General features: G+C 33.9%; 1 protein-coding gene, 1 non-coding gene and 1 pseudogene across 2 annotated transcripts; 1 reads left to right on the forward strand and 2 right to left on the reverse strand.

Moving 5' to 3' along the window:
- On the forward strand, positions 1 to 2,365 carry LOC147930841 (uncharacterized). The gene is made up of 2 exons (XM_087477055.1): positions 1 to 7; positions 1,761 to 2,365. Exons 1-2 carry the CDS (start codon positions 1 to 3, stop codon positions 2,363 to 2,365), a joined length of 612 nt encoding a protein of 203 aa, XP_087333181.1.
- A 2,724-nt stretch (positions 2,366 to 5,089) lies between these two features.
- On the reverse strand, positions 5,090 to 5,162 carry TRNAE-CUC (transfer RNA glutamic acid (anticodon CUC)). Its single transcript has one exon. It is a non-coding gene; the product is annotated as a tRNA-Glu (tRNA).
- Positions 5,163 to 7,992: 2,830 nt separating this feature from the next.
- Positions 7,993 to 9,376, reverse strand: LOC147930842 (uncharacterized; annotated as a pseudogene).
- Between the last annotated feature and the right edge of the window lie 3,881 nt (positions 9,377 to 13,257).

Here is a 13,257-nt window from a genome sequence, read left to right on the forward strand (position 1 = left end):
ATGGCTGGTTTGTTACGTTTAAGAGGCTTTAAAAAATTGTTTACCGATCCTACAAATCAACAAATGATCTTTTCCTGTGTTTTGTCCTCACTCGCACAGTTCCAAAAATCACTTCCAGGTTAGTTCTCTCAGAACCCTTGACCGAAATAATAAGTGCATTTTGGTGATATATGTGGCCAAATCAATTCTTTTAAAACTTTCCGTAAACCAGGGTGTCATGGTCTTTGAGCTCCTATGGATCTATCAACAATGATTTATGTTTTTCTAATCTATCTATCTATGTTTGTTGTAAGCTTGTGTTTGATTAGCCTATTTCATCCATCCATTAGGTTGATGAGCTTCTACTTGTTATCTCCCTTTGGGATTGAATGAATAAGGGTAACAATTATGTTTGCAAAAAAAAAAGGTTTATGACCAACCAATCAAGGTTGAAAAATTAGAAGAAAATTAATTTAGCATAATTAAAGAAACAATAGAAAATTATAAGCACTGTAATATATGAATCTCAAATTATTCAAAGATAAAAATATAAATTAAATAAAACAATCTAAAAATACTACAATAAATTTTAAAATAAAGTATTAGGAAAAGAAGACGCATATATTAATCTTTTTTTTTGTCAACATATTAATCTTACCTATTCCCAACTGAAAAAGGAGAAAGTAGGAGAAAATTTTGGTTTTTAAAAAATAATAAAAATTTACTTTCCCGTTAAAAAAAAATTATCAATCTAACAAAGTTGAAAACAGTGTTTATGAATAAATTATTTAAATATGAGACGATCTATGATTATGTAGAACTGAGTATTTACAAAATTTAGAATTAATAATTAACTGTATATTTTCCTTAATCCCTTTTTCTATTTTTTTTTTAGAATTAATAACTTAAAATTAAAAATAAGTAAATAATATTATAATTTTGAATTTTATGAAATATATTTATATATATATATATAATATTCTTATAATTATTTAAAAAACTTTTTTTTATATAAATTCTGTAATATTTGATAATTATCTTTTTACTTTATTAATATTTTTTTTAAACAAAATATTTTATTTTTGTTGTAATCAAATTCCTCATTAACTTTTACATATGTGTAAATATGAGATTGATAACTTGACACATGTCAAAATCTTGTTAATGGCTAACTTTCAAAATCCAACTTTATATAATAAGATTTTTTTGTAGTATAGTAATTTTTTATTTGGTGTACATTTAACTTGACAGTTTGGGTTCTCTATGTTGTATCCTTTAGGGTATAGTTTTCTTTTTGCATGTTTCATTGGCCACCACTATTACTACTACTACTTTCCTTGACATCACCACCAGCTATCGCAAACGCTAGCATCCTTACCACCATCATCGTTACAACCACCACTATTACTACTACCGTCATTACCATTTTATCATCGCCGCCCAAACCACTACTACCATGCTTTATTCCATACTATTTCATTTAATTATACTATTTTTTTCGAACATTTAACTTGATAATTTGAGTTTCCTATGTTGTATTCCTTAGGATATAATTTTTTTCCATGCAATTAACTCGGCAGTCATTGGCCACCCCTATTACTTATACTTCCATACTATTTTATTTTGTTCTATACTATTTTATTTGTAAGTTCTGTATACAGTAATTTTTCTTTAAAATAAGTTTATGTCAGTTTATAAAAAATTGAAAGTAGTAGTAGTAATTTTATTTGTCATTTTATTTTTATTTTTGTTGCCCTGGATATTATGGACAATTTGGAAAGATAGGAATAAAAAAGTTTTTCAAGGAGTTGAGGCTGAGCCAATTGATATTATCAATCAGGCGTCAACTGATAAATTTTTGTGGGAGGAGGCTAAGTCCTTCTCGGGTAACTTTTTGACTCCCCAACCGGATCCGGAGGAAAGGGTTGTTTCTGTTCGGTGTCAGGTTGATGGGTCATGGAAAAGATCCGACCCTTTAGAGGGCTTGGGTTGGTGGTATGGGACTAATGAGGATAAGAAGCTACTTTTGGGAGCTCGCAGTCTTCGTCGTAGTCCCTCTTCCCTTCACTCGGAGCTTAATGCCTTGGTATGGGCGATGGAGTCTCTTCGGGCGATGGGGATTGATTGTCAGAATTTTGAGTCAGACAGTGCTGAACTGGTGGCGATGGTGCAGGATCCGGACGACTGGCCAGCATTTTCGCACTTATTGGAAGACTTCCATTCCCTCAGATCATCTTACACCTCCTTCACTCTGACAAAAATTCCGCGAACGTCAAACGTCCGAGCAGACTGTCTTGCTCGCTCTTCTAGACCTTTAGCTTCTGAATCTTCTTTTGTAAATTCTCTTCCTCCAGATTGGGCAACTAATCTTGGAGTCATTTTTTAATTTATTTTAATGTAAGGTTGAAAAAAAAAAGATATATGTAGAAAAAAACAGTTAGATTTTTAGAAGATTTATAAAAAAATCTAAATTTATGTGTTGTAAACAAAAAACAAAAATACAAATCAAAAGGATAAAAGTAAAAAAATTTCATAAAACAATTATATAATTTCTCTCTCCTCACTCTCAGGTCAACCACACTCGCTTGTAGATCTGTGTGTATGTCACCTGGAAGTAGTTTGGTAAAATCACATTATCCTTTGGTCAGTCATTTAATTTCCCCAATCTCTATATTAGTAAAAAAGAAGTACAACTTCTTCTTTGGACGAAAATGCCTCCAGCGTCAATGACCAGAAAACAATTTTGTTGAGGTTAAATGAGACATTAAAGTAATCGAATCGGATTTTATTTCTTAAATAACCCAAAATTCTTAAATTATATACCCGACTCTCTTCAATTGGATCCTCTTTGTTGGATCATTCTCCGGATCAAGAAGATCCGCGTGTTTTTAATCGGATCCTACATCAAACTGATGCTAATCAGAAGAGATATGAGTTTGAAACTAAAGGAGACAATGGTGATTACGAATGACACACCCTTTTTATTATATTTCGTTTCTTCATGCTTGAGGTTACATATAATCTTTTTTCTGGACGGTATTGACTTTGGCACTATGGTTGTTTTGCAGTCCAGAATTATTAGTGTGTGCTTCTCAAAAGAAACTGTGAAGCTAATCATACATCATTTGTTCATTAATCCGATTTTTGCAGAACAGATGTCATTATGAGCTCTATTCATCGGTATGAAATAGGTAATTTTCGATCTATCTTTTTTTTTCTTTCTCAAATGGTTTTGATTTTTAAATGAGCAAAATATCAATGTTAATAATGCCAACAATCCCTAATTTGAGATCCTTCATTGTTTTTTTTTTTTTACTTATCTCACACATATATGCAAATATGATACTGATAAATCACATTGTTGCTCTAAAGGTTCTTTTTATGAGCTCAAAATAGAAGTCGATGAGATACAGTCTCATGATCAAGTAAGGTAAATGTTTTTATTTTTTATTGACTAATAAAGTTATCCAAACTTTTGGCCATATAACCAGCTTGCATATTACACACTTCTTTTGTTGCAGAACATAAACTGAGATATGCAAATATATCAAGTAGAGACGATGCCATGCAACAGTGAGTTCTTCTTTCTACTGTTTGACCTCTCAAATTAGTTTGTTGTATAAAAACTAAATTAATTGTGCATGTATGTTGCATCGTTAGCAAGGGCTGTCATCTATTTCCATGGCAAGAAAAACTGTTAATTGGTGCTCACATGTTAAGCTTTACCCATCCTATTATTTTATTTCTTTTGCATTGACATCTATTCATTTGATTTTAAAACTAGCTAACAATACTATTCATGGATTCTTAAGCAAGTAATCAAATGTCTTAAAAGCTTATAAAATGGTTGATATATGTATGTTTTGTGTATGTTATTCTATAGTGTTCAGTAAAATGATAAGTGTAACTGTTTGAATAGTTTGTAGAACAATCTGATCTTTATGATTTTTTGTTTTTGTCTGTAAAGATTATAGATTGGTGTTAGTAAATTAACTAACAATTCTTAAATCTAAATGTGAGAATAAAGTAGTGTATTTTTTATTCTCTTCTTGCAGGTACAGTTGTACTAATGTGACATTATATTATGGGTCGCTGGTTCTGATCCACAAAAGTGCATCATCTATTGAACTGCAACATGTGGAGAAGGAATAAACATGAGAAGAATTGAGAAAGTTTGAATAGAACAATACAGTAGAAGAGAAACAGATAAGTAGAGAAAAAGTGAAGGTGATCAGACAGCCATGTTAAAGCTCCACTTCTTTTATGAGATTTTTTTTCTCATGATGTATGCAAGTAATACTTGCCAAGTATATTAGCTGCATGTGTGTCTTCTAATCTTCTTTTAGATGAATTTGGTATTACAAATCCCACGTGGTTTACTTAAACTTTATAATATGTACTTATAACACATTCTTTGCAAATTCCTTGCGAAGATATTTATGTAATTTTAGTGAAAAAAATTCCGATAAAACTTTATTACTAACATATAATAATATTGTATATACCCACGGTAATTAAACAGTGTAAGAATTGAAAATAATTTTCTTCAATTACATACTTTCATTTTGGCAACTAAATTGATCATTACTTTATATTGATCATTTTAAAAAATAATCTCAACCTTAATTACTTACACAATATTTTAATGTTTTTATTTTTAAACATTAATACCATTTACTCATAATTTTAATTCGTTTTTTACTTTATTTAAATTCATGATAGTGTAAAAAAATTTCTGCTTTTTAAATATATATATTTTTTGCCATCTGTTTTCTAAATATTTTATTATATCAAAAATCATTATATTACAGATTACTCGCTTTCTTCTTTCTACTAATTTATCAAATTCATTATAAATATGTTTTATCGTAATGACCGCACTATAGTGTGTATTTCAATCTGTTGTAGGTTATATATATCCGTAAATATTCCCCCGCGCTGTAGCGCGGATCCGATTCTAGTTAACATGTTATATTCTTCATTTCAATTGTGATTTTAGTCGGCTACAGAAAAAATTCTGTAGAATAAACCAAACATATTGAGGTTGGACATTGTAAGCTTTGATTGCTTCGTTGAAACACTAGTACGGATTCCACACAAAATAAAAAATCTCCGTTGCTGGGATTCGAATCCGGGTCTCTCGGGTGAGAGCCGAGTATCCTGACCAGCTAGACTACAACGGATTGTTGAACATAGTCTGTGTTATATCATTTTAACACTATTTTGCAATTATTGAGTAAGTGGATGTGATTTATTGCTTTTTTTTTTTTTTTGTGGTTGACATGGATGTGGTTTTTCGCTTGCAACTTGTAAGAGGTTTTGGCTGTTTTATTGCAAAAAGTCATTTTCGTGTTAAAACCAAGATGAGTAAATAATAGCCTAGAATCTAAATGTACCCGGATGAAGTTATACACAAAGGAACTAATGCATTTTATCAAACTATTTTTTTTTTTTCATCTAAAGGATTTCATTCATATAGTTCTTCAAGTTAAATTACAGAAAACTGGCAAGGAAAAACAATCCTTCCAGAGATTAAAGCCGGCGAGTTCATGAACACTCCCGAACACTTAAGGCCAAACAAGGCGAGCTAAGAGGAAACAACCCAGACAGACTACATAAACATCTAATCTATACTTCCCAGAATAGAAACAAGAGATCTAGAAAAATAAAAATAAAACCTAAAACTAATGAAAACAATTAAGACAGATCTGAAACAAGAAAAAACACACAACGAATCAACTTGCAAGAATCTCCTTTACCACAAGTTAGAACCGGATGAGCATGCTGTGTGACCCTTTTTGTTGCTTCGCGGAGGAGCTACCAGGGCCGGTGAGACACTACCACCACCTAGAGACCATTCAGGAGGAAAGACTCTTTTGAAACAGGAAAGACTCTTTTGAAATAGGAAAGAGATCTCGATCTGCGTTGGTGAAAATTCTTCATCAGAGGCAGTGAAATATCAGTTGGAGACTGCCTCAGCCATGAACCGGCCAGATCTGAAGCCAAACTTTGACGGAGAGAGCAAAAGCCAAGAGGCTGAACCCAAGGTTAGGAAGATCTAGGCTTAAAAATTCTAGATCTGAATATTCTAGATCTGTAAGCTGTTGGAAGAAAACAAGATGGATGAGCCGATTAAAAAAAGAACAAAAGGGAAACTAAAGAGAGAAACCCGACTTTGGTGCTGAAGAAGCCACCAGAGTCGGTGAAACCTTAGCGGCGGCAGTTTTAGCTAGAGAGAAGGGAGAGGTTTTTAGGTTTTTTAGAGAGAGGATGACACTTAAATTTTATAATGATCAAACTATCTTTAAAGAATGGATCTACCCCTACTTCGTATACATAAACGCACGCTTCTAAAAATTGTCAGTGAAAAGTCCGACACTCTAGCTTAATAGAAATGGTATATAGAAGGTACAATTCGGTTTCTCTGCATGTTCCAATTGTGCAGTGACTATTTTTACGCCTGATCTTAAATAATTTGTTCTACTCACTAAAGCAAATATATGTGGTTAGATCTATATGTTAAAGTACGAGAACGTTCGAGTACGTGTATGTAAGAGCATAAAAGTAAACAAGACACAAGCTTTGTTAACGGGTTTTAGATAACCTACATCCCCGGGACCAAGTCCAGAATTCATTAACTAAAACTAGAACTTTCAACAATACCTTCAGCAGATCTCTCTATCTTATTGATGGGGCGACGCCACACACCATTGTGTGCATCTCTCAAGAATATCCTAAGACGCGCACCTCTTCATGAAACGCTCTCTTGGTATCTATAACAATTGCTCAACCCTAGAGTTGACTACTTTCCTATTCTAAACCGGTAAACTAACATATTTAGATAACTCGTAAATATAATTAATCCTAATTCCATAAATCGGTAGGATTGGTATAACTTGTACTTCAAGCTATCTTCAAGCTTATGCCAACATTCTCCCTGTTAAGCTTGAACTCATTTTCTTCCAAATCTCTCATGCCAATGAGATCCCTCTGATCCAACGACACAATAATATATATGTGTACATGAGCTCTTCTCTTAGTGTCAATTTTCGGCTGGCCCAACAAGGTCTAATAAGTGTGATTTTGCCAAACCCAACAACAAACAACACCTTTTGGCAAAAATCACACAATGACGTGAGCACATCGACATCATCTCTTTCTCCCTTTCCGTGAAGCAGAACACCACCGGTTCGCCACCATCTCCGGCGATCCCCTGCAACAACGCTGGTGTCTTCCTCCATCATTTCCGATGAAACGTCTTTACCGAAGAATTTGAGACATCAACTTTGTCTCCTCCAATGGATCAAACGCAGCTCCTTTGTCTTCTCCGACGAAACGTCTCTGGTGAAACACGACCAGTGTTGTCATCGTTTATCTCAGGTACCTTCTAATCTCTTCCTTTCTCATGTTGTTGCAACAATTAGGGATTGGATTCTTCTACTTTCCCAGAAAATTGGAAACACAAATTTTCAACTTTGAAGCCAATTCAGGTGACAATCTCCATCATTTTTCCGACGTGATTCCCAGCTTCTACGACCACATATTCCTCTGTAAATCCTATTTACATCTAATCTCTCTCTTTTGTCTCTTCTTGACTCTTAGAGATTAGGATCTTCTGAGATTTTCTAGAAATTTTGAAGCTTATTAAATTTCCACTTCTGAAACTAATTCATGTGATCAACTCTGTTAACTTCTCCGGTTAACTCCGCAGCTTCTCTGTCAAGATTCAGGCAATCTCTTCTCACTGAATCTCTTTTTGCCGTTGTCAAACCTTTTGTGATTCAGTTTTTAACCGAGAGATTTAACTCATGTACTCTGTTAACAATTGAATCTCCACTCTCAACGACCACATATGCTGCTTAGGCATGAACACCTTCTTGTAACACGTCAATCTCTTACCTCTTTCTCTTGACTTGTTGAGATTTAGGACATGTTAACCATGAACTCTAAACATGTTTGTCAATTGCGACTCCACCTGAAACCTTGTTTCTTTAAACCTTGTTTCAGAAACCTTCAGGATAGATCACGACCTTGAATCACTTCTGCTTGACCAATTACTACAATATCAAGGTCTTTCGTGATTCTCTGCCAAGTCCTCTTTGGAACTTTCATAAGCTGCTCAACCTGGAACCAGTCACCCTTATCACGGCTCCACAACCTTCCAGGTAAATTCTTCACAACCCTTTGTGACAACTCATCCAATGACTTATGATCTTCAAGCTTTTACAGAGACTCGCCACCCTTTTTCTTTGTCAAATCTGTCCTGCAAGATCATGTCACAAACACTAGGACGGCTTCTTTAACAAGCACTGCAGCCTTCACCTGTTAAGACGATTTCCGGTAAGCCTTCTCTCCCTGGATCATCTTCTTTTAATTTTTAGAGACTCCATGAAACTCTAACTTCAGTTTTATGTCTACTCCCACAGCAACTCCATTGTTGAACAACCTGTGTTCTTCTTTCTCCTTGATGACTTCAGGTTCCCTCCTGACCATGAATCATCCTCCACTCTTTAGCTGCTGGAGTTTTCTCCCTTTTGAGCCACCAAAAATCCTAACTTGGATTTCCTGAATTTTCATCACAAAACCTCCACCTGGAATCAGAATCTACACCTCACTAAACTGATTCTCCACAGATTACCAACTTCTCTTATCTTGAGTCACCCTATCATGACTCATTCTTCCAAGAAAAATAATTGTCTTTTTTCTTGAATTCTCCCAACATCTCCACCTGGAATCTAATTCTCTTCACATTAATTCCAGGTGCCTACAACTACAGGTAACTCCCTTAACCTCCTCACTTAACTCTATCGACATACTTTTTCTTTTTTCAATGCTGACTTGTTTCCTTTTTTTTCTTTTCTTCCTGCCAGCCTACAATGTCGATAGTGGAGTTACCTGGAGCTGTCCTCCTTCAGACGATGTTGAGGAGATCATATCAGACCTGAAGATCCTGTCCAGGTACTGCTTGAGTCATAACATCTGTTGGATTTATACTTGTGAGTATATTGTGTAGGCCACCTCTCCTTTAGATACCCAATCTGTGATGAACTGAAATCTTGTGTCCATAACTTTGGTTCCTGATGCCTTCTCTGGAGTTAAGCTGCTTCTTTTGAAATGAGATGCAGTTGTCGTTACCATTGCTTTAGCTTCTGATTTTTCGAAAGTCTCAACTTCCTTTTCCTGTGAGAGACCTAGACCTTCCTTTGCTCCATCTCTTTTGATCTCCATTCCCTGAATCCTTGAAGCTTTTCCCAAATCTTTCATTTCAACTTAGTCGCTTAAACTCTCCTGAACCAAACTAATTTCTGACAGCTCTACTTCTCCATTGACACTTTCTGGTTTATCCTCCAAAACCCTTTCATCATTCATGTCACTATCACAGTGTGTCCACTCTTTATTGTGATTTCTCAATGGTGGTTGGTCATCAGATCTTTCGTCATTCTCTTCAGACTTAACCTCATCTGAAGTTTCTGATTTTTTTGTTGAGGATGAATCATTACCTTGAGCTGATGATTCTCTTCTCTCAAAGCCATATGGAGTAGGCCCTTGAAATAAATTCACACTGAAAGTCATCTTCTTTGACTTCTTCTTTCTCACTCCATCTTCAGCCTTAGGGCATCTTTAACCCTACTATATTTTAGAGTCAAAACTCTATTATAGAGCAACATTTGCTCCAACCCTACTCTATATTTTACTCTAAATTAGAGAAAATGATAGGATTGCTCTATATATAGAGCAACTCTATTCTCACCTCTATTTTTTTTACACTAACTCTATTTTAAATTTGAAAATAGAGTAATACATTGGAGTAAAACAATGCTCTATTTTTGAGTTACTCTATTTTAGAGAAAAAAATAGAGACATACAATGGAGATGGTCTTAGTAATACCTTTTCCATCGATTTCAGCCTGTGACAAAATTTCTTAAACACATGTTTCTGTTTTTTCCTTACTCATTGTGAATCACCATTGATCGCCGGAGATGAAGACTCAAATCTTTAATTTTGCAATAATATCCCAAACGTTGTTGTGGAGTAGAGGATCGACTTTGTTAACACCAATTTCACCATCGTTGATTTAACATCTTGGTAGCCATTGAAACCCAAAAATCCAAGCCCATGCTATCTTCTTCTCTTAATAAACATAGCTCTCGGTTCAGTAAGCCAGCCATAACAAACCATTCTCTTGTATCTTCTAAGTCTTAGAGCAGACAAACTAACAACAACAACAAAACCCCACGAACACGAATGATTTCTATTGTTTCAAATTACACACAATCCATGAGTTTTTGTTCCTATCTGTCACGTTCACAATTTCATTCTCCTCTTACACACGTTCATGAACACAGTGATTCTCATCCACTTAACCTTTCTTTTCAAGCCCATGTCAGTAAAACTCTTTTCTTCTCAGTCGTGTCCTGACGTCGGTAATAGAAACAATCAAATTAGTTGTGCTCTTCATACAACTCTGATAGAACAAACCCTTTATGAGAGTTTGTGATTTATTCTGCCCCTTCATAAATACTCTCTACCTTAAGATGCAGTTGGCCTCCATAAATACTCTCTACCTTAAGCTTGCTAAACTTCTTTCTTCATCAATGACTTCTTTTCAGCGAAGAGGAACAAGGCTAAAAAAATTATGACAAACTCAACATCTATTTCGTCTTTACGATAGTCTGAGATATTCATTAAACCATAACTCTGCAGCGACTTCTCTTCTCTCCAACAAGTTCTTTGTGTCTTTCTTCGTGATTGTAATATCTCACGGCTCTCGTCACCAACCTTAACGCTTCACAGCCACAAATCCAGGATCACACCCGAACAATAAATCAAGAACAGATTTATATCGAACCTTGATTAGTCAAGCTCTGATACCAAATAAAGCAAATATATGTGGCTAGATCTATATGTTAAAGTACGAGAACATTCGAGTACGTGTATGTAAGAGCATAAAAGTAAACAAGACACAAGTTTTGTTAACGGAGTTCGGATAACCTACATCCTCGGGATCAAGTCCATAATTCATTAACTAGAAATAGAACTTTCAACAATACCATCAACAGATCTCTCTATCTTATTGATGGGGCGACGCCACATACCATTGTGTGCATCTCTCAAGAATACCCTAAGACGCGCACCTCTTCATGAAATGCTCTCTTGGTATTTATAACAATTGCTCAACCCTAGAGTTGACAACTTTCCTATTTTAAACCGGTAAATAATATGTTTAGATAACTTCTAAATATAATTAATCTTAATTCCATAACTCGGTAGGATTGGTATAGCTTGTACTTCAAGCTATCTTTAAGTTTATGCCAACACTCACTACAAAAAAAACAAGTATATTGTATCACTTAAATGGTATCACAAAACTAAGTGATATTATTTTAAATTAGTTATTTATAAATGAAGCATCTAAGCATTAATTATATTAACTGATGTTATAATTGACTAGTTTGACATCAGTTAAATAAAACTGATTCAAGTCTTTTTAGTTTGTATCACTTTGAAAAATTGATTTAAAAATAATTTTGCATCATTTTGTACTAAGTCCTATTAATTATTAATCTCATATGTACACAAATATATATATATATATATATATATCTTATTATATAAAGTTGGGTTTTGAAAGTTAGCCATTAACAAGATTTTGACATGTGTCAAGTTATCAATCTCAGATTTTGACAAGTGTAAAAGTTAATATTTAAAAAGAGAAATTTAATTACAACAAAAATATAAAATATTTTGTTTTAAAAAAAGTAATAATGTAAAAAGATAATTATCAAAAATTACAGAATTTATTAAAAATACAAAGTTTTTAAAAATAATTATAAGGAGATTATATATATATATATATATATATTTCATAAAATTTGAAATTATAATATTATTTACTTATTTTTAGTTTTAAGTTATTAATTCTACAAAAAATTGAAAAAGGGATTAAGGAAAATACACAGTTAATTATTAATTTTAAATTTTGTAAATACTCACTTCTATATAAACATAGATCGTCTCATATTTAAATAATTTATTCAAAAACACTGCTTTCAACTTTGTTTAATTGGGAAATGTTTTTTAATGGGAAAGTAAATTTTTCTTATTTTTAAACCAAAATTTTCTCATACTTTTTACTTTTTCAGTTGGGAATAGGTAAGATTAATATGTTGACCCAAAAGAAAAATTGATATATGCGTTTTCTTTTCCTAATACTGTATTTTAAAATTTATTGTAGTATTTTTAGATTGTTTTATTTAATTTATATTTTTATCTTTGAATTATTTGGAATTCATATATTGCAGTGCTTATAATTTTCTATTGTTTCTTTAATTATGTCAAATTAATATTCTTCTAATTTTTCAATGGTTGGTTATAACCCCCTTTTTTTTTTGCAAACATAATTGTTGCCATTATTCATTCATTCAATCCCAATGAGAGATAACGAGTAGAAGCTCATCAACCTAATGGATAGATAAAATAGGTTAATCAAACACAAGGTTACAACAAACATAGATAGATAGATTAGAAAAACATAAATCATTGTTGATAGATCCATATGAGCTTAAAGACTGTGACACCCTGGTTTGCGGAAAGGTTTAAAAGAATTGATTTGGCCACATATGTCACCAAAATGCACTTATTTTTCCAGTCAAGGATCCTGAGAGAACTTCATGATGCATGACCTTCCTGGATGTGATTGTCGAAACTGTGCGAGTGAGGACAAAACACAGAAAATATCATTTGTTGATTTGTAAGGTTTGTAAACAAGTTTTTAAAGCCTTCCAGACGTAACAAACCGGCCATCGAATATGGGTGGGTCCACGGGCCGAGAATAGATGTAGGACCCACTTAGGAAGGTAGGCCCATGGACTGAGAGTGGACATGGGCTCACTAAGCAAGGTAGTGGTTGAGGCGTTACAGAGACAGCGGCTACATCATGGTGTGTCAAAGATACTTCTACGAATACATTGGGAAATTTAATATTAGTTACTATCAAAAGATTTTGTGACGTTAGAATTTTTTTTTTACTTTAATTGGTTGTCGGAGCAAGCCATTTTGAGATAGCAAAAAGACGTGAACATGTTCTCTCCACACAGGAAGAAGACAGAGCTGAGGTTCTATCTATAGTGGAGAAGGTTGGACGCAAGGTTATTTCTCCAAGGGAGGAAGGTGGAGGAGGTTGGACGCAATGTTATCTCCCCAAGGGAGGAAGTCAGAGCCAAGGTTCTCTCCACGGTGGAGGAGGTTGGACGCAAGGTTCTCTCCATAAGGGATGA

This window comes from Camelina sativa, chromosome 12 (assembly GCF_030686135.1).
Source record: "Camelina sativa cultivar CO46 ecotype springtype chromosome 12, ASM3068613v1".
NCBI classification, from domain to species: Eukaryota; Viridiplantae; Streptophyta; class Magnoliopsida; order Brassicales; family Brassicaceae; genus Camelina; species Camelina sativa.